The sequence below is a fragment of the Phyllostomus discolor genome, chromosome 6, assembly GCF_004126475.2.
Source record: "Phyllostomus discolor isolate MPI-MPIP mPhyDis1 chromosome 6, mPhyDis1.pri.v3, whole genome shotgun sequence".
NCBI lineage: Eukaryota > Metazoa > Chordata > Mammalia > Chiroptera > Phyllostomidae > Phyllostomus > Phyllostomus discolor.
The window spans coordinates 155,324,348-155,347,763 of NC_040908.2; the positions used below are offsets into that span (position 1 = coordinate 155,324,348).

At 37.3% G+C, this 23,416-nt stretch overlaps 1 protein-coding gene across 15 annotated transcripts in view; it reads right to left on the reverse strand.

Annotated features, from left to right (window-relative positions):
* The window catches only part of PHF21A (PHD finger protein 21A), a 163,128-nt gene that overhangs the window by 100,062 nt on the left and 39,650 nt on the right, over nt 1-23,416 (reverse strand). For 8 of the 15 annotated variants that reach the window (XM_028517525.2, XM_036029307.1, XM_036029315.1 and 5 more), the window contains 2 exons: nt 21,975-22,007; nt 19,716-19,781 (listed from right to left, as the gene is read on the reverse strand). In XM_028517525.2, the coding sequence (XP_028373326.1) occupies nt 19,716-19,781; nt 21,975-22,007 (99 nt within the window). Of the gene's footprint in view, nt 1-19,715; nt 19,803-21,974; nt 22,008-23,416 lie in introns of all 15 variants that reach the window. The other 7 variants (XM_036029312.1, XM_036029316.1, XM_036029305.1 and 4 more) reach the window with 1 other exon arrangement.

Here is a 23,416-nt window from a genome sequence, read left to right on the forward strand (position 1 = left end):
GTCATTTCAGTGCTGCCTAGGGGCCCAAAATACAGTTAGGTCATTTTTATTCTGGTGACAGCAGGAATGAAAACCAGAGCATTTAGCATTACCCCCTGCCTCCATGCTCATAGCCACCTTGGGCCCCAAAGAGTTTACAGAAGCCCCGAAGCTTCCTCTCCAGCACTTAGGCTGCTTCTGGAGCTCCAGAGATAGCCACGCTGAAGCTACCCAAGGAAATCTGGGACAACATATTCTGACTCTTGATCTCTAGAGACACAAAGCCTCTTGTCCACACAGGAAAGCAAGTTCTTCTTAACCATTCTTAAGCGTATCAACATGTAATTCCATTCTGTAGTCCTCTCCTTGAAGGAAGAGGACGGTCATCATGTCTCTACTCATGGGGGTAAGGAGACTGCCCAGTCTCTCTCTGCTCCCTGGGAGACAGATATTGGAGGAAGAAACAGACTTCAGCCAAGAAACAAAAAAGGAAGGTGACTGGGGGGGTGGGCAGGAGATAGGCAGGAAAAAAACAGGGTAAAATGAGAGAAAAATCCTTCTGTCCAGAAATCAAGAGCCTTTTGCAATGTTGGAACATTTAAATAATCCAACGACAGCTTTTCTGTCAAGCTTCCTTTCTCCCACATGTATTTCAAATCAGTACTGTAGTAGAATCAAAAACTACGGTAGCCTCCCAAAGCTTGTTCCTATGATAATAGTCAAAATGAGATCAGATTATTTAATTGCGTCTAGACTCTGATATTATGAGGTGGTAATACTCAACTTGCCAGGAAGGAAGAAAATGAGTTAGGATATTAATTTACAAATTTCAGGATTATATGTCCTATCCTTACACAACTATATTTTTATAGTTGCATTCTCTCGTCATTTTTAGTAGTACCTACACAGTAAAATAGAAAATAACATCAGCTTTAGAATCGGAAGTCTAGGCCCCATAACTTAAACTGGGGACCTTTTTTTTTTAGTCTACCTGGTATCTTTAGGAGAACTATTCTCAATACACGAATTTCACCTAGAAATGATCTCTGCCCTGATAGAGAGGAGGCACGTGACCCAGGCCTGGTCAATGACCGGACACCAGCTCCCTGGCCATGGTGAAGGATGACCAGTTCAAGAATAAACCTGAAAATCATGTCCGTGTCTTATGTTGGTATTTTCAGAAAAAAAAAAAAAAAACCAACAACAAAAAAGACAAAACAAAACAAAAAACCTTTCTCTCCGCACTGGGGTTGATAGAATGACAAGTTGTAAATCAAGAGCTGCCAGAGGCAACCAGTGCCAGTACAGGACAGCCTGCACCCAGACAGAGCCAAAAGGGGCAAGTGTCCTCACACGTAGTTGAAGCCCCTAATCCAGCCATGCCTGAAACCAGCTACACCCCTGAACTTACCGGTTACATATGTCAATAAATTCTCTTTTTTGCTTCAACAACTTTGCGTTGAGTTCTTACCACTTAAAACAGAGTCCTCACTAATATACCAGCCAAATGACCTTGGACAAGTCAGTCAATTCCACGCATATCAGTTTTCTGAACTCTAAGGAGGGGGAAAAATCATGTTTGTTTACTTTACAGAATTGAAAACTGTTAAGTACTACACAGGAGGCATTGATATTTTAACTAAAACAGACTGTAGGGATAGAAGGAATAAGATATTCATGGGGCTAAATTGCTCCTAGCTGCTGGTGCTGATAAGATAACATTCTACTTCTATTAGTTTTCTCATCATTTGCCCTGGTGGGGCCTCTGAAATCTTTATCAAACCAGTTAATCACCTAGTAAATCTTTAAGTATTTTCCCTTTTATTTTCAGCTGACAAGACTTTCCACCTTCCTGGACATCGTGAACAAGCTACCTAAGTAGCATTCATGATGAATAAGCACAGGGATCACAGTAAGGGAGAATTAACAGTTCCATTTTCAAGGTAGGGGTGAGTGTGTGTGTGTGTGTGTGTGTGTGTCCATGCATACACACATGCGCTGGGAGATGAGGTAAAGGAATAATTCTAGCATGAAGGCGATTCACAGATAAAAAGAAGCTATTGCTATATAGATGAAAACCTAAGTGCCTCAACTAATGAACTAATGTGCCAAAGCATTAGTAATCTGAAAGCAGAATCGAACTATCAGGATTACACTTTCAATTCAAAATTCATAACTAAATGTTATGAGTATTTGGGAATTTGTTGTAGTATCCTGACAAATGCTTGGGGTAACAGATCACATATCTCATGGATACCAGAAGGAATAAGAAATGTTCTGCAAAAATGTACTTGATCTACAAAACATTAATATGAAAGGATTATTGGTGAAACAAATACCTAAAAATAAAGGTACTCCTAGTTTGCTTTTAACTGATAAAAATGGGAAAGTAAATAAAGAAGAAAAGCATAGTTATATTTTGCAAGAGCTAGGAAGAAAAATATAAATGCACTACACTTCCAACTTTCAAAGTTTCTGGGCCTAAAGATTAAATATGAAATCATTCTTAAGAGATTTCATTTCAAGATGTTTTCAATACCTTTGACATCAATTAATTTTGTTCATTATACATAAAATTTTAACTACGTGCTATGGCTGGTAAAAGGAACCCCATGGCTCAGCATTTCCCAACCTTATTCAGTGTTTCGTATAAGCTGAACGTTAATATTTTAAAGCAAGCAAAAGATATGACGCTTTTCTAGAGGTTTCTGACTCACTAAAGTATTTCTGAAAGCTAAAATACATGGGTAAAAGTTGCCTACTTTCTAACTATAGAGCAAAGTCACAGAATTTCAATGGCTTTCTTGAAAATTCTTTTCTAAAAAGAAGAGCTAGAAGTTCAGGTATTAACATGATAGTCATTCTTACAAATTACATCATGTAGTTTCTTCTCTAGCAGGACTCAGGCAAATCATTAGCTCTGACAAACCAATACCATTATTAACTTGTTCCCAGAGGATTCAGGAATAAAAATGCTGTCAAACTGGCTTGAGGTTATTGGAGTCAGTCTGGGCAATATCAAATAACTTCAACTAAAATCAACTTGCCTTTTCCTACGCATCTTTTTAGGCAAGTGCGCCACTCCCGGAGATTCTGATTTAACTGGCCTAAGATGGAGCCCTAGGTGCAGCCTATTTCAAATGCTCTCCAGGTTAGTCTGGGGTACTAACTGGGGTTGAAAACCACTAGTATACTGGTAGATTTGACTGTGGCCTTCAATACAGACTAGTTTTTATTTTGATAATTATCCCACTACGGTTGAGAAAATCATTACTATTTGAATCACTGTACTTTTACTAATATGCCACTGGAAGGTAGTAAGCTCCTGAAGAGGAGAAACCCTACCAGCCGAGTTCAGCACTCAGGCCAGCTTCAGTGCCTGGTACGTAGTAGGTGCTCTGCAAATATCTGTGAATGAGTGAATTAAAAGTTGAAAAGTACATTTCAGTTTCAGTAGCTTGAAGCAATACAGCAGATGCTTTTTTAAACCAATGATGACAGAACCAGTACTTAATAACAAAAAATCAGTAAACCAAAAAATTTGTTATGCATATCTAAGCATTCTACCTTAAATGAACACTCGTTTCATTTGTAATATAGGACCAGGCCCTTTGTTTGTCTGGATCTACACATTAAAAATTATCAAAAATATCTTTTTTTCTTTCATAAATCATAACCATCATGCATCCTCTACCATTTTCGTTTTTGGTGAGAAATTAAGACACTGGAAGCAATCTAAATGTAGAATCTAGGACATTAATATTTTACTCCATTCTTTTACAGTTGTCTTACCCAAATGTATTATAATTGGGCAGCAATTTTTTTTTAACTAATCCACCTTTATCAACTCTTTCCAAGGCATTTAACTTGGTTTTGGGGGGAACAACTTGGCTTTTCATAAGTCACTGGTTTATCTAACAACTGAATCACATGGTTACAACAACAACAACAAATGACCTAAACAGGTTTGGGAACAAACACAACTCACTCTCCATAACCATCCTACAACTGATGGGAGACATGTGTGAGGACCCTAGACGGCAACCTACTGGCCACAGGCAAGTAGAGGAAGTGAGAAGTGACAGTTAAGCCAGTGAGCTGGTTGAGACTTCTTTCTCCACAGAGTTTTTACTGTTACATGAATGCTAGCCACAGGTTTCTTCCCATCGACCTTTCCAATGCTGCAGAGCGGGTGATTCAACCCTGCACCAGCGGACCCAACAAAAACCATCACCAGGTCTCACATACTGCATCATCGGGCATAGAGGCAGCAGGAGTGAAGGTATCTCTTCACATGGAACACCCCAATGATGCACACCCAGACTCCCTAATTCACACATAAGGCATTTATAAGTTAACTACTGTGGGACTCATTTAAAATATAATAGATGAACCTAAAATCAGGATTTAAAAAGTGCTCATTATTTTAGTTAGAACCTTTGTAATAAAAGCCTCAAAAGGATTCAGACAACAATAGATCTGTTTTGCTTATTTTGAATCAGCTCCCATTCAGCAGGTGTCTCAGAAGAGGACATTCTGGCAACAAAGAACTACTGCCACCAGGAGGCTCTGCAATGTACCTTTTATTGAAAGTCTTGAAATTAATATTCTTGCTTCTTTATAGCTAATGTGATCCTTTTTCAAATACACAAGTTTTCCATGGAAAGTTTTTTTCAATAAAGTCATAGCATTCCTGCTCCTTACTCCCAAGTAATAAGACCTCGGATTTTGAATTTTATCTTGTAAGAAGGAAAGAGAACTATTAAAAAATTTTTAAATCAAGCATATACTTTGTTTTTATTTAAATCTTTCCCAGTAAAACTGGTAATTCCAACCTTATTCCACTGGACATCTGGAGAAATCCTGAGAGCAAAACAGACTCGGAATTATCTATAGCTACAACAAATGAACTCAAATTATTCCTAGGTTAAATATGAAGGTGATAACAATGGCAAGATGAAAAATTTCAAATTTGCTTGTTTTCAAATTAGTTTCAACTAGCATCACAGTCAAGTTGTTTTTTTCTTATCCTCACTGAGCGACAGGCTTATTGATTTTAGAGAGGCGAAGGGGAGAAAGGGGGAGAAACATCCATCAGTTGTCTCTCATATGCGCAGACTGGGGACTGAACTCGCAACCCAGGCATGTGCCCTGACTGGGAATTGAACCTGTAACCTTTGGTTTACGTGATGATGCTCCAACCAGGTAAGCCACATGGGCCAGGGCCATAGTCAAGATTTTAAAACGAGAACCTGGACTTTTACATAACAGGTTTTTGTTAACATACTTATAAAAAAAGAGAGTGGAGAAATTTGTTAACAATTGTTAATTTCTAGGAATTCAAACTTGTTCAAGACGGATATGCCACTTCTATTTTCCACCAAACCTTTTTTAACCTGTGTGTTTACTTCACCAATAATGGCTCTCCCAATCAATGAATCAGGAGTTAGCTGCAAAAATATAATGTAGATTTCATAGGTGCTCCTGTTTAAAAGATCTTTAGACAGAGAAACATTAAGATCTGCTATAGAATCCTTGTGTTTTCTGTTAGTAAACAAACTGTGTGCTGTCCTCCCCAGGGCTCAGTTCCATAAACCAGTTACATTATTTACAAGCACAAATAGTTTTTAGCCTTTTGCTGAGCTGATGGGCTATTCACATGCCTATTTTAAAAACTAATCAAGTGCTACATCTTATAAAGATAACTGATTTTATTTGCTTTAGACATAGTAAAAAAATAAAACAAGATAGAGTACTGGGAAAAAAACTTTAAAATGTTAACACAAAAAATAAATCAAAATATTATTGGTATTAATCTGTTTTGGTTTACAAGAAAACCCCTTCTAGTTTATATTGTTCTTGATTAGAAGAAACAGAAGAATAGTTCTTTTCACTACATCACGTCCAGTGGACTGTTAATGCCTGAGACTTTTTGTTTCCCATCTTAGAACAACATAAGCAGTTACCATATCACTGCAGACAAACAGCTACAATCTTTGGGTGTCTGTGAATTTTACAGTAAAGTGTTTCCTATCATTTTAGAATAGCCTTTCTCATCCAGGATTCTTCACTGGACCCACAGAACACAAAAACTTATTTCAGTGACTATTTTCTCAATTATCACAAGGGCAACACACAAGTAATACCACTCTAGATCCATGGGAATGTTATTTCAATACATATAAAAGATGCCAAGAGCTTTAGGCCTTAATTCTCCCACGGAACCCAGGCTGGTTTCAAAGCTGGGGAAGAGAATGAAATTTCTTGAATTATATAGGAAAACTTACACTTTTTCTTTTTCATATTTTGCTTCCTGAATAGACAAAAAAAGAGAGAATTGATGTCTCTTTTAAAAATGTCATCTACAACACGGCTGGAGCTAAAATAAGTAAAATCAACTGAAAACCTGAACTCCAGCAGCAGGGAAGGGTCTCACAAGTACCAGCAGGCAGTAGGCGGCTCCAGAGCGGACCCCAGCTCACTCCGAGGAGGTCTGCCCCACCCAAACTGAGATGAGGTCTCGTGACAAGGCACTACCCACTAACCCTGGCTTAAATGCAACAGATTTTCTAGGTGAAAGCTGACCCAGGGCAGAAAAGTATAAAAACATGATTCTCAGGGGAATTTTCATCTAAAACTTGCATAGCACATTTTGAAGCATCACTGTGTAGATTTGACTGGTAACCTGAGTGATAGGTACTACAAAGCACTATCTGGAAAAAAGTCTAATCTGTTTTTGATGGAAATTCAAGACACACCTCTTTCCCTACTTTGCTAGGGTTTTTCTGTCAGTTAATTTTCCAATTGGAGAAGAATTCTAGTCCTGTAACATCTTACCTACAAGAGAGTCTCATCGAATGTGAAGTATCTCACTTGTATCTGCAGAAAACAGAAACTTGGAGAGCCACTGTTATGAACACCTCCCTGCACTCTACTGCTGCCCACCACAGGGGTGAGGAAAGGGGGAAGATTAGACCATTAATATGCTAAGACATCAAGTACCATAACCTCCTAACTTCCAATCGCTTAGAAAAAAGATGAATGGATATATGCAACAAAGGAAACATCATGTGTACGCGTTTCCTTTTTACAGTATGCTTAACTGTATGTATTCTACTGTTGGTAAAATGAAATTTGATTAAGACTTTAAAGGCATATTTTAAAGGTTAGTTCAAAAGGTACCAAACTTCTAACACATGACTGAAGGAAAGGGTGATTTAGTCTTCAGGACTGACACGCTCTCAGCATCTGGAACCATACCTGGCATGTTGAAGGTGCTCAATAAATACTGGCCAAATAAATTAATCATTAAAACTTTTCATTTACATTCAAGGGAAAATTCCAGTAAGCATGCTCCATAGCTTATCTTTTGCAAAAATAACCCTAAAAATGGACACAATCTTTCAAGGGAGCAAGCAGATAATACATAAGGTTTTAGAAACTTTTAGGGATATTGCCTAACTCCCAAATCCCTTTCTCTGAGAGGTGCTAGGGAGCACCTGATCCAGCCACTTCTGTGCTGCTGATGCGGTCCCCTGGCCAAAGAGAGCCAACCAGTGAGTCTGAGATGGCCTCTTGAATAGAGAAGATACGAACTTAGAAACTGCGCAGTAGCCAGAAGCCTTCTGCCTGCCATGTGCACAGAAGAACTGAGAAAGCCAGTCTGTAGAGAGGGGAAGTAAAGCAGATGCAGAGGAGGACAAAAAGAGACAAGAGACAGAGACTCCCCAGTTCCAGTCTCAAAAGCTGTCCTTGGGTTCTTGAGATGCCCTAATATGGTTCCAATCAATTCTCTTTTATGCTTATGCTTAAGCTAGTTTGAGTGAGATTCCTTTACACACAAAAAACAAGTCTTCATAAAAACACGTTAAAATAACGTGTTTATTTATTTACACGTTAATTTATTTACTCCAGATCCTGTCCTTTTTTACAGGAAATTATCAAAATTACTGTCCAAATAATTTATGTCCAAGGATGTACACTGCAGAACTACGCATAAAAGAGTAAAATAAACCAGGAATAATTCAAATGTCTAAAAAGAATGAACTGACTAAAAAAAAAAAAGAGTTTACCATACCCATATGGTAGGATACCATCAAGCCACTAAAAACTAATATTTTTTAAGAATATTTAAAAATGGGGAGAAATACTCAAGGTATATTAAAAATAAGTACTTCAAAAATAGGAAGTGTAATACCAATCTCAACTTTATTTTTAATACAAATGTATGGCATGGAAAAAAGAGAAAAAAGGATCTAAAATATGGAAGTGAGATCACAGCTAAATTTGACTTTTCTCCTTGCTGAATTTGCCAAATGAACATGCATAACCTTTAGAATTAGGGGAGGAAAGTTTAGAGAGCTGATAGACAACAATCCCCAGTGCCAATACTTCAGTGTCTCCCACAGGTCTGGGGGGAAAAAAAAAGAAAGAAAAGAAAAAATGTTATATTGTATTGACAAATTTATTTATTTAAAAATCAACTCGCTGACTTTATACGAAAGAGACTATTTCTAAACAGGTGGATTTCAGGAGGAAGGGAAGACTACCTCCCAGCCATTATTTATAATTTAGTAAAAACTCAGAAGACTAGAGCTTTAGAAATCAAGCCGCCCTGGAAAAAGGCATAAAGAGTAAGCAGTAATCAAGGAAATGGGTACGTGAGGGCCCCCGTGACCTAGCTCTGTCCTAGTCATACACTTCCTACTGCTCTCCTTTCACTTGACAGTCTAGTAAGTTCTTTTTCAACCAGTACAATTTATCTATCCCTTTAAATAAATGTAAATATACATTGTTCCTTGATATTATTTTAACTTAAAACAGCCTTGAATCACATGTCCTGGATTCATGTCTGGCTCTACCATTTACCAGCTCTGAAACTTTGGGCACACGACTTATTCTCTCATCCATAAAATGGGAGAGCAGTACCCGTCTCCTAGGGTTACTGTAAGAATTAAATGAATCAGCATATTTAAAGCACACACACAAGTGTCTGGCAAATATTAAGTGCTATATAATTATAGCTACTCCTAATACTGTATTTAGTATTAATACTAATGCAAATAGTACAAAATGCTCTTTTCAAACCCTGCAAGCTGATGCTCTGATCTTCACATGACTGATCTCTGCTCCAGCAATGCTAAAATACTTTTTGCTGAACATGCCCCGCTGTTACCTATTACTGTGCCTTTGCACATGCTGGTCTTTCTGCCTCCTGCCGGGGCTTTGTCCTCCTAGCAAATCCCTACTCGACCTTCAATGCTCAATTCAGACATCAGCTCTTTGTGACGGGTCCCAGAATGCCCCACCAAGAGAATGTCCCTCTTCTGTGTACCAGGCATGTTCTGAGTGTAAATGTATTATAATTGTTTACATGTCCATATCCCCTATAAGACTCTGAGCTTACTCAGAACAGGCTCTAAATATACACTTGTTGGAACTTAAATAATGCAGGGAATTACTCATTTCAGGGAAGAATTCCGGGAGTAGTCATTTATTCATTTACTGAGAGCCCATACACCGACGAACAAAACAAGTCCAAGTCCCTGGCCTCACGGGGTTTAGTTTCTGGGCTTTGACTATGGTACTTGAAGGTATCATTTTAAGTGTAGAAGGGACATTATATCCCTATAGAGCTAAAATCATGAGTAATAGCATGCTTCTATTATGTTTTACTGTTGTTATTATTATTAGAGCCCACATTTATTCTCCACCTCAAAGAGAAGAGCAACCAACTAAAAAGGACACATGCATCTGTCCTGCAGGCGCCTAAGGAATGTCTTCACCAAGAGTCACCATGTGGCTTGTGCTAAGAAAAATGAAAAGGGAGGATTAGAGAGGCCGGAGCACAGTCCCTAACACAGCCTGGGATCGGTGGGAGGCCAAAGACTTAGTCAGCAGGTGACCTGATTCAGGAATCCAGGGTAATTCCACAAAGACTCAACAGCCTATCTAATAATAAGTCCAGACTTTCATTTTTCTAGTTAGTTTCCTATTTCGTTTTATTTCTAGTTTTAATTGACTATATATGCATAGCCTTAAAAAATGCTACCACAAGGCTTATAATAAAAACAGCAGTCCCTCGGGTCAACCCTCTCTAACTCTCTAGTCCTGTCTGCCTTTCAGCAAACCACTTTCAACCCTTTCAGACACTTCTTCAGGTTGCTTTATCTTCTTATTTTAAAATATGTGCTCATTGTGATTTCTTGATTTTTGACTTTAAAAATTACCAACTGAATTTCTATTGCATACTACAGATAACTGAAATTTGGTTCTTATGTTACCTTATTACCTTGCCTCCTCCCACCCCCCATGGCCACTGCAGTCACATCACAACTTTCAGTTAAATCCGTATTTAATAAGGTTTGTATTATGAGAGGCATGTAAATAACATTAATTTGTAATATAACTAGCATATTATTATTATACTTATATTCTTGTTCATTGTATTATTCCTGGAACTAAAAATGCTTTACTCTGTCATTTGCCTGGGTTTTCATATTCCTATCATTAATTCTTCCCCATATTCGCCAAATAAGCTATAAAACATCTTCAAAGAATGGTTCAAAACACATCACACAGTCAGTCCAGTTTTTCCTTGGCTGTACCTGTCCTAGACCCCTCTGTCCTCCTGTCCGAAGCAAACTGGTTGTTCTCTAAACCTACTGTACAAAAGCCACTGAACAGGGGATTGTCTTCATCTCTTTTGTACTGGATTGCGTTTTATGGATCCACGGCTCCACCTTTATTGGTTTATTGTCCTGTTTTGACAGAGAACATCCTCGAGTAGCTTCCTCAGAAAGGGTGCAGGTGTAGTAAGTTTTGTGACTTTGTACATCCAACTGTCCCTGTTCAGCCCTCAGACTTGATCCCGCATTGGGTTAGGTACGGAGCTGTACATTAGAAATTCATGTTTTTCGGAATTTCAAACGCATCATTCCACTGAACTGCAGTTTCCCGTGTTGCTGCTAGAGTCTGGTGCCATCGACTCCCAGCCCTTGTTCGTAACTCTTTTTCCCTCTGAGGAAGCTTTATTTAGGCTCTTCTATTGCTGTTGTTCTGCACTTGCTTGGTGATGAGCCTTGGTATGTGGGCGTGGGTGTTTGTTCATTCATGGTTTCAGGTACTCAACAAGTCCTATTAATCTGGAATGCATGCTCTTCAGTTCTGAGAAACATATTATTTATTAGATAATATTCTCCTCACCATTTTCTGTTCTCTTTTAGAATTTCTACTGATCAAGCATCAGACTTTCTGAATTGATCCTCTAATTTTTTAACTTTCACTGCCCATCCCTTTGTCTCTTCTACAAATTGAGAGATTGCTCAAACTTCATCTTCTGAAACTATTTTTATTATCAAGAATGCTGTATAGAATTGTATACTTGAAATCCATGTAATTTTATTAACCAATATCACCCCAATAAATTCAATAAAAATAAAAAAGAGTTCTATGTTCTCATTGTTCCTTTATTCCTACCATTCTGATCTTGCTTCACAGATGCAGTATCTTCTCTTACTGATCTGAGCATCTAAAGTCAGGAGTTATTTAGAACCATCCCTTCCAGTTCTCTGGGTGTGTTTTGCCTTTCGTGGTAGTGGCCTCCCAAATATCTGAGATTCTTGGCTGTTATGTTCAAATTCAAGAATGAGGCGCTAAGGATGTGGAGCAACTAGAACACTCATACACTGCTGGTAGGAATGTAAAATGGGACAACTACTTTGGAAACATTTTGGCAGCTTCTTTAAAAAGTTAAAAATACACCTACCATACCACTTGCCACACCTAGGTCTTGCCTAAGAGAAATGAAAGCATATCTCCACACGAAGATTTACATATGAATGTTCACAGTAGCTTTATTTCTAACAGTTAAAAACTAAAACCAATCCAAAGAGTACATGCAGCGTAGGTCCATTTATTAAAATTCTAAAATATGTAAACTTAATCTATAACGACGAAAAGCAGAACAATGTTTGCCTGGGACAGGACTGGGCGAGGAGGAGGAAGAGAGATCACCGAGGGGCACAAGAACACTTTTAGAGGTGATGGGTATGTTCATCATCTTGATGGCCGTGATGACTTCACCCAATCAAAAACTACACTCTTTCAAAAATGTAGGTTTATTTTACATTGATTATGCTTCCATGAAATTATAAGAGAGAAAGAGAGCAAGAGGAAAATAGAAAACGAATCCAAAGTAAAAGAGGCTTTAAAAAAATGAGGTGCTAAAGGCAAACAGAAACCTGTGGGGCTGGCGTGTACATAAGAGGGCCTTCTCCTTCCTCAGTACACAGTAGACCTTGGGTCACATGGTTTGAACTGCGTAGGTGAAAAATTCACTTATGTGTAGATTTTCTTCAGTATGGGTGTACAATACTATAAATGTATTTTCTCTTCCTAATGATTCTAATAACTTTTTCTCTAGCTTACTTTATTGTAAGAATACAGTATATAATACATATAACATACAAATGTGCCCATTGACTCTTTATATTATCAATATAGCAATAGTAGGCTATTAGCAGTTAAGTTTTTGAGGAGTCAAAAGTTATACATGGGTTTTTTTACTGCATAGAGGGCCGGCGCCCCTAACCCTCATACTGCTCAAGGGTTAACTGTACACCCTGTTTCCAGTGTGGCACTCACTCCTGCCCCAGACTACTATACTGTGCCTCATATCTTTGAGTCAAGTGCCTCTCTGGCTAAATTTCTTTAGAATAAGGGTTGGGAAATATCTGTATGCAGGCAGGACTTTGTCACAACTACACAATTCTGCTGTTGATAGCACAAAAAGAGCCATAGACAATATTTAAATGAAAAATATAGTTGTGTTTCAATAACTTTATTTACAAAACCGGTTGGCAGGCTAGATCTGGCCCAAGTGCAGGCTACAGTTTGCTGATCCCTGCTCTAGAAAAATCATATTAATCTTTCCATCTTCAGAGAACTAATCAATTTCTCTTCAGAAGTGATGGCTATAAAATGCATATAAGTAAAGAAGATAATTAAGGAAGTAAAAAGGGGGAGTGAAGTCATAAAAAGGAATACTGGAAATTTAAGAAGTCATATGTAATCTGATCAGCTACTAGCGGCAGATGAGGCTCAGGGGCAGTATTCTGATAACTTGCAAACACTGTTTCATCTGATGGACTCACATCTAGGACAAACAGAAAATCAGAGTAAGAAAAGTGGGTGTCTTCAGAAGTTCTCATGACAGATGTTCACAGATAGCTTCAAACAGTTACTTTTGCCTACTTGACTTTAGTTGGGGGCTTTAGGTATGAATAACAGTATAGGAGATTTCACTGCAGATTTTTAAAAAATGAAATACACATTCCATGAAAATCAAATGGACCAATACTTTCACATAAATATTGCAGAGGAGAGACGAACACTAGACTAAATCCTAGAGAACTCTTAAGCTTTGAATAAAAAAAATGAGGTCAGTTTCCCTTCATAATTCAAGGATCTCTAAGAAAACAACACTTCTAAATTCTAATGCGCTGTGCCAATCCCACTAGTTTGGTTGGGAATGAGAGAAGGTAGCATTCTATGGTTACTGGTATCAGAGGCTAGAGACAATCAAGTATCAGGTTACCATTATTAGACTACAAGAACTAATTTACTTACTTGACTCCAAGGCAATGAAGCCTAAAGGCAATGTAATTATTGTGCCTAATGTCCTATTTCAAAAATACTTGATAGATAAAGGTCCACAGAATAATTTAAGAATTTACTAAAGTAAATGAATGAAGAGTACAGTGCTCTGGATTCTAGTTCTGAATATGATGCTGATTAATTATATAATCATGGCTAAATCACAAACAGTCCATGTCCCAGTATGTATTACAATGATGACCTCATGACCGATTTAAATACAAAAACTTCTAAGCTTCTTTAAAAAGTAGTACTTTACATGTAAAATGAAGGTGTACATATGAAGTGAAGTAAGCCACCATGACTAAAACCAATAATTTCCATTTAAAAAGAACTTACCTCCAAAAATATTTAGTGCACTCAACAGATATGCGTTCATTAACTTCTAAGAAGCATTACCGAAACATTCCATAAGTAGGAGAACAGGCATTTAAATGATTTAATAACTCAAAATCTATCAGCAGTCTGTTAGAGAGTCAGGAACAGAAGCAAACTCCCGGCGCCCCCTCACATACAGTCCTATGTTGTTCTACGCATTAGATCCATTTTACTAAATATGTCCATATTTAAAATGAGAGTGGTTCCACAGATGGCAACTATTTATTAAAACCAGAAAAGTATTTCATCTTATATTAGGTTACATATTATATAAAGAACAGAGACTATAATTTTTAAACATGGAATCAGAAAAGCAAAACAGTAGCAAAGACCAAAGACTATGAAGAGGTCTACCTCTCAAAAAGGAGTAAGAAAAATAGAAGAGTGAAAGATAAACAACACCTAAAAACAAAGGTAATTCTGTGGCATACTATGGAATATTTTTAGCATGGACAAATGGCATGAAAAATCTACCTCCAGAAAGCATCAGATACATATTAATCCATCTTCCAATTAGCAAACTGTTCTCTTCCCTCCACAGGTTGTCTCCTGAGAAAAACTAGGTAACTCTCACACATGCTGTTAATCGGGTACAGCCTTTTCTGGAAATATTTAGCAAAAGTTTTCTCATACCCTTTGACTGAGGGTGGTCAACAGGCTATTATTCGCAATTCTTCACAGTCTCTGCTATAAAATTATACATCCACACCATTTGTCTTGACCTATGGCTTGGCCATATGATTTGTTTTGGTTAATGAGAGGTTAAGAGACTTGATGCCAGCAGAGGCTTAAAATGTGTCTTGGTAGTTGCTTGCATTCAGGTCATGAGCCGCACGAAATGAGTATGCCCCAGGTAGCTGCTGCCCCTTCATCCCTTCATGCCAGGTCTCAGAATGAACACATTTGGAGTGGATCTAATCCAATCCACAGCCTGGAGGCAGGGCCAGCCAACCCACAAACTGAAGTAGATGTGCCGATCCAGCCTAAATCAAGGGAACTCCAGGTGATCTCCAGACCCAATGTGAAATTAAACACACAGTGTTATAAGTCCCTCAATAAAATATGAGTTCGTTATATTGAACTGTATGGCAACAGTTGACCAATACACCCAGTAATCTCACACCAAAGAATTTATCCTAATGCAATCACAAAGAAACAGATTCACATACAAAGGTGTTTATTACAGTAATATTTATATTAGTAAAAAATGGAAAACATCCTATTATCAACTAAAGGAGAATTGGTGAAATAAACTATGATCTAGCTAGATCATTACATATTTGAAGCTATTAAATATCATGTTTTTAAAGAATTCAAAAATGTAAAATGTTCATACTTCAAATTTAAAAAGCACAGAAAACAAGATTCACTGTTTTAAAAAATTACAAGCAGAGAAGATGATCAAGTGGGTTAAATAATTCATTTAAGAAATACAAATGCTTTTCTGTGCTAAATATTATCTTATGCTAAATATTATACTAAGTACCATACTCAGAATAAAGGTAAGTAAGACAAACATGTCCCCTGACTTCCTGAAAATCACAGTCTAGTGAGGAAGACACAAATTTTTAAAAATAATCACATACATGTAATTACAAGTTATAGTAAGCTATTGTGGCAGAAATTACTAATTATCCCCAGTATTTATTCCCCCTTCTTACTCAGTGCCAGAGTCCCTGAGTTTCACTTGCTGGTGGCCACCTGGAATAGACTACACTTCTGACCCTCCTTGTCCCTAGTTAACTAAGTTCTGACCAGCGGGATCTAATTGGAAGTGGCGCACACAACTTCCAGCAAACATCCTTAAAAATAAAGGGCTTGCTCTTTGCTGCCTTTCCCACTTCTTACCAGATGGAGCAGCTATTTTGGACTATGATGTGGAAGCTTCCTGCTGAGAATGGCAAGGCAACAGAACAGGCGGAGCCTGGGGTCCCTGCCACTGTGGAGCCACCATCACCAGCCACAGTCCACCTACAGAGCTTCCACAGGAGAAACAAAATTCCACCTTGTTTAAGCCATTTTCACTTTGAGTTTTTAGTCATTCACAGCTGAACCTAATCCTAAATGGCACAGCTATAAAGGAAAAATGAAAGGCTCAATGAGAGACTATTACAGACATAGTTGATGTTGACAGGGGAAGGGGTTGCCGAGATGGGTCCTCTGAGGAAGTAACATTCAAGCTGCTGCCTGACACCTGGCCAGGAGAGCACCAGGTGAAGGGAGGTCGGGTGGCAAACTGTTCAAGGCAGGGGAATGAAAAATGCAACTACTATGGCTTGAGCCTTAATCACCACGGGGACAAGCAGCATACTCTGGGATGTTAGATTGCTTCTACAATGAATCAGAATGAAAGCGGAGCACTAAAGCAACTAAGTGCTTTGGCTCCAGGATCAGAATCCCCACTCCGACATGCAAAAGATCACACATGCATGTGAAAAATAAGGAGGGAGGGGTGCAGAATGAGAAAAACGATATTAAAGAAATTAGTAATTGCTTCCACATTTCAGTATGACTAGTGTTTAAAATAGGTGGATTCTCTGATTAGAGTGGTTCATATACTATGAACAGACAAGGGTTTGGTGTTAAAATTTGTGTAATGTTTCTTCTCTATTTCTGATTATAAAGAAAACATATTTATTGTGGGGAATTTAGCAAATATACACAAGAATATAAAAAAATAAACTATCAGTAAATTCATCACCTTCCAACAACACTTTAAACTGACACTATACACATTTACATACTTACACATACATATATACTTATAACACACACATAAAAGTGGGATTGTAATGCATATAAAGTTGTATGTGCTCTTCCACTTATTTTATCATGAGCACTTTTCTATGTCATCAAAAATTTTTGAAACCATTAATTTTTAGTGGCTACATAATTTCATTAGATGATCAAGTCTGGGATTCCTGAATTATGAACTGTCAGCCTGGCCCTGTGGGTCAAGAACTTGACTTCAAAATCTGCTGTGGAAAGTTTCTATTCAGAAACCTCAAGTTACAGTTTGAAAGCTCTTGAACTTTCTAACCAAAAATTCAATGAAACTCACTGGGTTTGGGCTGTGAAGGATGCTCCCTAAAGACCGTATCTTCCCCAATACAGCCAGCGTGCAATGTCATAACATCTTGAGAAAGAAACTGATGAGTATCAAAGATTGCAGCAGCAATAACAAAAACTAATTAAGTACTTACTGTAAGAATGACTATCTGCAATATTTTGGTTTTTTAATAAAGTGAAGGAAGAGAATGTATGCATCTGTTACTTGCATAATTAAGTTTTCAAGTGGATATAGAAAAATTATTATAGAAAAATACATACAGAAAAAGAATGGAAACAAATAATAACAAAGGGTTCATTTCATCATTGTTAATTTCAGAATGTGACATTCTTTGAATTATTTTGTATTTAAAATTTTTCTCACAATCAAAAAGCTTATGTTAAATTAAAATTTTAGTCATGTAAGTAAGGTAATTCAGATTTTAGTTATTAAAATCTGAAGGAAAATCATTAAATTTTCCCAGAGGCTAAGTGGATCCTGTGAGAAAAGAAAAACAAAACTGGGCATTCAGCATGAGGAGTTTGTCCTAAAATTATACTATTTTAAACTAAATATCAATGTTTCGTGTTGGAAATAAGTGTGAGGAAAGACCGACTTTTGAACTTTATAGCTGTGTTTCCTTCAAATACTACCCTACCTAGAAATGATACATTTTCTGTTCTATCAAATAGGTTACTTTAGCCCCAGCTAGTATGGGCTCAGAGGATTGAGTGTCGCCCACCTTCAAACCCAAGGGTTGCTGGTTTGATTCCTAGTCACTGCACATGCCCAGGTTGTACGCCAGGTCCCCAGCAGGGGGCACATGAGAGGCAACGACACATTGATGTTTCCCTCTCTTTCTCCCTCCCTTCCCCTCTGTCTAAAAATAAATAAATAAAGTCTTTTTAAAAAAGGTTATTTTAATAGTTAAGCAAATAAAATTGCAAGATTGCATTTCAGTTTCTGACTCCAGTTTTTTTACTTTACTGATGATGCTAAACCCACTTTTTAAAATTCTAGTTTCTAATACCCAAACTTAGTCCAGATGATAGTTTGCCACATGATACATATATGGTTGCAATTTTCTATTAAGCGAGATCCCTAACAGAAAAAAAATTAAAGAATAAAAAGTTACAGAAATGAAACAAATCTTTGTATCAGTGCTCACACACAAAAATTTTTTAAAACATAAATTGTTTTTAACTGCCCCATTTTCCTCAAATGTAGCAACAGCACCCCCCACCCCTTACTCTACTAATCAGTTCTCACCTTTTTTCTCCGCTGGAACACGTGAATTTTTCACCAAAAGTGACTCATTCATTGGCATCTTGTCAAACTAACTCTAAGGAAGCTCATGGCCAACAGAATTCTAAAGCTCGAACACTCTCACTAACACACATCATTTTGACTTCAGAGAACCGACTGGCTATCAGAGCCAAACACGTACTAATAAACTGTTTATATTTTTCCTTAAAAATTTCCTCCACCACACCACCTCCTCCCAATTTTAGTTTGGCAGTTCCCTAATCTAAAACACCTTCCATCTCTGGAGAAGACAAAATGGGGAAATGTAATAGCTTAAGAACAGGAGAGGGAGAAAAAAACAGTAGTTTACTCAGCTTGGGAAAAGTCTACTCTGAAAATTAACAACTCGTGTCTATTCCACATAGTTCTCAAAATTTATTTCTCCCCTTAGAGAAAAGCACAATAACATACAATACAAACACACACAAAAAATCTTCAGAAATAAAATATCCTCACAGCCATTATTTCATTACATAAAAGTTTAAAAAACAACATAAAAATCAATTACTGAGAACTATTCAATCAAAAATCTTCAATGAGATATCACTAATATTAACTATCAATTGCAAATCAGCTCATCATTCTGGTTTACATGTTCACCTCCTCCATGATAGAAAGCCACTCCTTTTAATCAGAGGAAAGGTAGTGGGGAAGGAATAAGAAAGCAATGACTTGTCAGACTACCACAGACAATTATGTATAGCTCTATCAATTGTCACACTCCACCTGGTGGCAAGAGCTGTCTGAACTGGTGAAGTGGAGGTCATTATACAAGAAATTCAAAAAAATACTTTCCAGATGTCCTTGGAAAAAAGCAAGACGCTCTTCTCTTGCCCTATACAGAATAAATCTAACAAGGTTCAACCGAAGCTTTTCACATAATAGTAGGTCAATACCTAATAAAGATTAAATAAAGGTATCACAATAATCACAATGGGAGACATATATTGAGAGCAATCTCTTTACGACCATTCTCTCCAAGTTGGTTGTCATCTCAAGTCTTTAGGACAGGTAACAAAGCACATCCAGCAGCTCACACTCCCAGTAACTTTCTTTACCCCTTTCCCCTATGGGTAAAGTACAGAGTTTAATTAACACAGTTAACAGCAGCTCGCCACATTGCTCTTAGATATTTGCCAGTAACATGTACCCATGGGATATTCTAGATAATGATTTCAACCAAAAATAAAAATAGATAAACAGGGCTCGAACAAAATTAAAACTGAGTCTGGCTGCCCACACTTATTTTCACACATGAGGAAAAATAGCAGTTCTCCTAGAAGTCTCAAGCAGACATATCTTTAGAACACAATGTTAAAAATATGCCCCCCCCCTCCCGTTCCCCTACCTGTTTCTCACTCAAAGCTGTGATTTTGGCTTGGAGCTCATGAAGCTGTTTCTTTAAATCAGCATTCTGATTGGAAAGAAAAAATATCTGTGAGGAAGATATTTCATTTGTTAACAAAATAGTAGCAGGAAGGGTTTAAGCACATTGCATTACAAATGATGAAGCAAGCTTAAACATGCAGCCAATCAAATTCATCATGCATTAAACTGTAGTCGTATTATCACCACCTACTGCATAGATCCTAAATGTAGGCTGCTAACACTAGAACAGGGGCGGCTCCTTTGCAATTGTTTTAAATTCTAAGAAGTTTTATATTTTAGCATCTGTAAAATAGTATTCCTTTCTACTAAAAATATTGTTACTCTTTACAGAAAGTATCAGTTGACAGAAAACCTAAACCTCCACTAATCAGACAAAAGCAGGAAAATGAAAATTGTAAGCAGGAATGCACTGCCTGCTTAAAGGCATTATCAATAAAGATAAGAGGTTTTTCTCTACTTGCCCTCTCCCTTATTTAGTAGAGTACATTTGTTATTTTAGCCTAGATTTGAAAAGCTGTCAGTGCTGCAACTGCCTTAACACTACATCATTCAAATTAACACACTGACTACCAGGGCATTTTCTCAGTTTTCAAATTCTAGGATTTAAAAAAGAATACTATTTTAGATGAGATACACTGAATATGCTTGCCTTTTACTCAAGTGAGGGAAAAACCAAGATTAAAAAAGCAAGATTAATGCTTAATGTAGCAGGAGAGCCAACTAGCAGACTGAAAACCATCTCAATGACAGACCAATTTTTTCTTCATCATTTCACATGCGGTTCTTTCAGTGGGCTCCGCCTGGTCTTCTGCCAGGTTAGGGTGCACATCCTCCCTCTCCGTGTGAACCTCTTTTCATAAATGTGTGTGTGCAGACTCAGGTAGGTGGACATGCAGATGCAGACACAGACAGAGCACCCACAGGGCTGTCCAACGACTTACTGCCCCTCAGATCTTTCACGTTAAGATCACTGTTACGTGACCACCAGCTATACAGAAAATGCTCAAGTTTTCTAATAGTATTTCGGTTGCTGATAACATAGGTTACCATATTAAATATAAAAGAACTTGTTAATGTAAGGTCTACTGCATCTTGGTTCCCTAAATCTAATTTAAATAATATTTTAAAAATTAATAAAAATGAAGAAGCTTCTTAAAGAAGTTCACGTGTTAAACAGAAATTCAGTGTGAGCTATCAATGGACAGTGTTAAAACACTACAGTTAGGTCACTGGGTGCTAATTTTTTTTGAAATGGCTATTATTCCTACTTCCGAATATCAATCTGCCTCAGTACCATTCCTGATTCCAAGAATTTATTTGACTTAAATTTCCAATGAGGCACGTATGGTATGTTTAACAAGCTAAAGATATATACACATATACCTGAGTACCCATTAGTGGGTCTAGTTCTTTTGTGAGCAGATTAGGAGTCAACAAATGCAAGGGAGAAGCCCTAAGAGCCTGGTAAGTACTCTCTGTACTTATGACCCACTGTCTAATGGCTGTGAAGGAGACACTGCCTGAACAATAAATACAGTCATCGAAGACAAAGTAACTTTTTAGGAAGAGCTCCCTTCAGGGATAGAGAATAAAACGTCTAAGTAAAAAAACTCCTAAGAGAATTTTTAAAAAATATAGCATTTGCTAGGTTAAAGGCTCTTTGAAAAATAATAAAATTTTAAGTGCTTTTTAAAACTTATTCTAAAATTTTTACCCTGAACATAGTGCAATGAAGTACTTAAAATCTCTGTACACTATCTCTACTATAAACTATGAGAAAATAAGAATGGCTCTGGGCCATATTCAATAATTTTGAGACTACAGAAAGCCTTACAATCTGACTTTGAGTAAGTGGGCTTATGAAAATGAAACTTAAGTTCTATGAAGAGTATTAATTCTCAATCCCCCCCCCCAAAATTCTCAAAGCAATTAACACAAAAGCAAATAACAGTAACAAAGATGAAATGATAGCTACTAATATATTATAACAGAATGACTGGGTTTTTCTAAACCCTTATAACATGAAGACCAATATGCTAATATAATTGCTGTTAGATATGATCATTTTTAATACCTAAATACTGGTATATATTTAATATTTTTATGGTCACTTTATTTTAAATTATTTTAATTTAAAATAAATTATTTTAAAATAAAAGTTAATCTCTGTATAAATTATTTTAATTTAAAAGTTAAATGAATAAAAGTAGTATTTTACCTGTGGATCCTGCTTCATTTGAGCAACCAGTTTCTGGTAATAAAGAGAGAAAAAGAGTCATCAGTTTACACATTAACTCAATATGGCTAATCCGGTTTAGCCCCCAAAATCTAGAGTTTTAATCCCACACTCAAAAAATGAGCAATGGCACAATCAGAATCAAAAACTTCTGTCATCTATATAAAAGGTCAATGAGACACTCCTCTTAATATAAGAAAAAAATCAAAGTACCACTCTATATCTGAAATGAAGCGCTCCTGCTTTTTTTTTTTTATCCTCACCTGAGGACATTTTTTCTTCATTGCTTCTAGAGAGAGAGGATGGGTGGGGGAGGAGAGAAAGAGAATGAGAGAGAGAAACACTGATGTGAGACAGAAAGATCAATGTGAGAGAGAACATTGGTGGCCTTCTCATAGGTGCCCTGACCATGGATCGAACCTGCAACCTGAGTATGAGTCCTGCCTAAGAATCGAACCCACAATCTTTGGTCTCTGGGACGAGGCTCTAACCAACTGACTCACATCAGCCAGGGCAAAATGCTCCTGCTTTAACAAATCTGGAGATGGGACGGGGATCAGGGTAGGTTTTAAAAAGGCAATTTAAACAAGCTAGGTGCTCCAAAAGCAAAACATCTCTTTAAAATGGTGTAATTGCCTCGAGTCCCAAACTAGGCCCAGAAAGCTGCTGCTCCCATATACAACAGCAAAGCGCAGAAGGAGCCTAGTGTCAGTGGTGACTTGGCCACTGTCTTCTCTGTGAGGGGAGGCAGGGATGTTCTTGGTGGAAGAGCGATGCTCAATATTTAAGAGTAAGAAAGTGAAGGAACAATAACGCAAAACTCTACCTACCTGGGTTCCTCTGGGAAGGAGGTGCTACCAGAATGCTAAAAAAGACCTTTACTAAAGTATAAAGAAAACAGAAGTCCAAACAAAATGAAAAACAAAGAAAAAATGGATATTGTCTGAACTTAACCCAACTTCTGAAAGCATCACTGCTCAAGAATCTGAAGGATGAAGGAGTATCAGAAAGCTGAGTCCTAAAAGTTATCTGGGAATAAACTGTTCCATAAGTGAACTTTTCATGTAACTGAAAATCTGTCTCTCTCTTTGGGTGACAAGGCACTTTTAAATTTTTAGTCATAAAATGAACACTTTCTCAAATATATTATATATTTATCTGCCTTCTTAAATATTGGGTTGGCCAAAAAGTTCATCTAGTTTTCCCTGTACAATGGCTCTAGTAGTGCTTTGTTGTCTTTAACTTCATTCAAAAAAATTTTGTTAGATTGTATTGTGACAGCTGTCATTATCAGCGTGCATTTAGAAAAACTCATTAAAATTGGTGAATTTTTGTACAGCCGTTTTAATATTGAAGATGGAAGAAAATATGCAACATGTTCAGTCTGTTATGCTTTATTATGTCAAGAAAGGTAAAAACGCAAA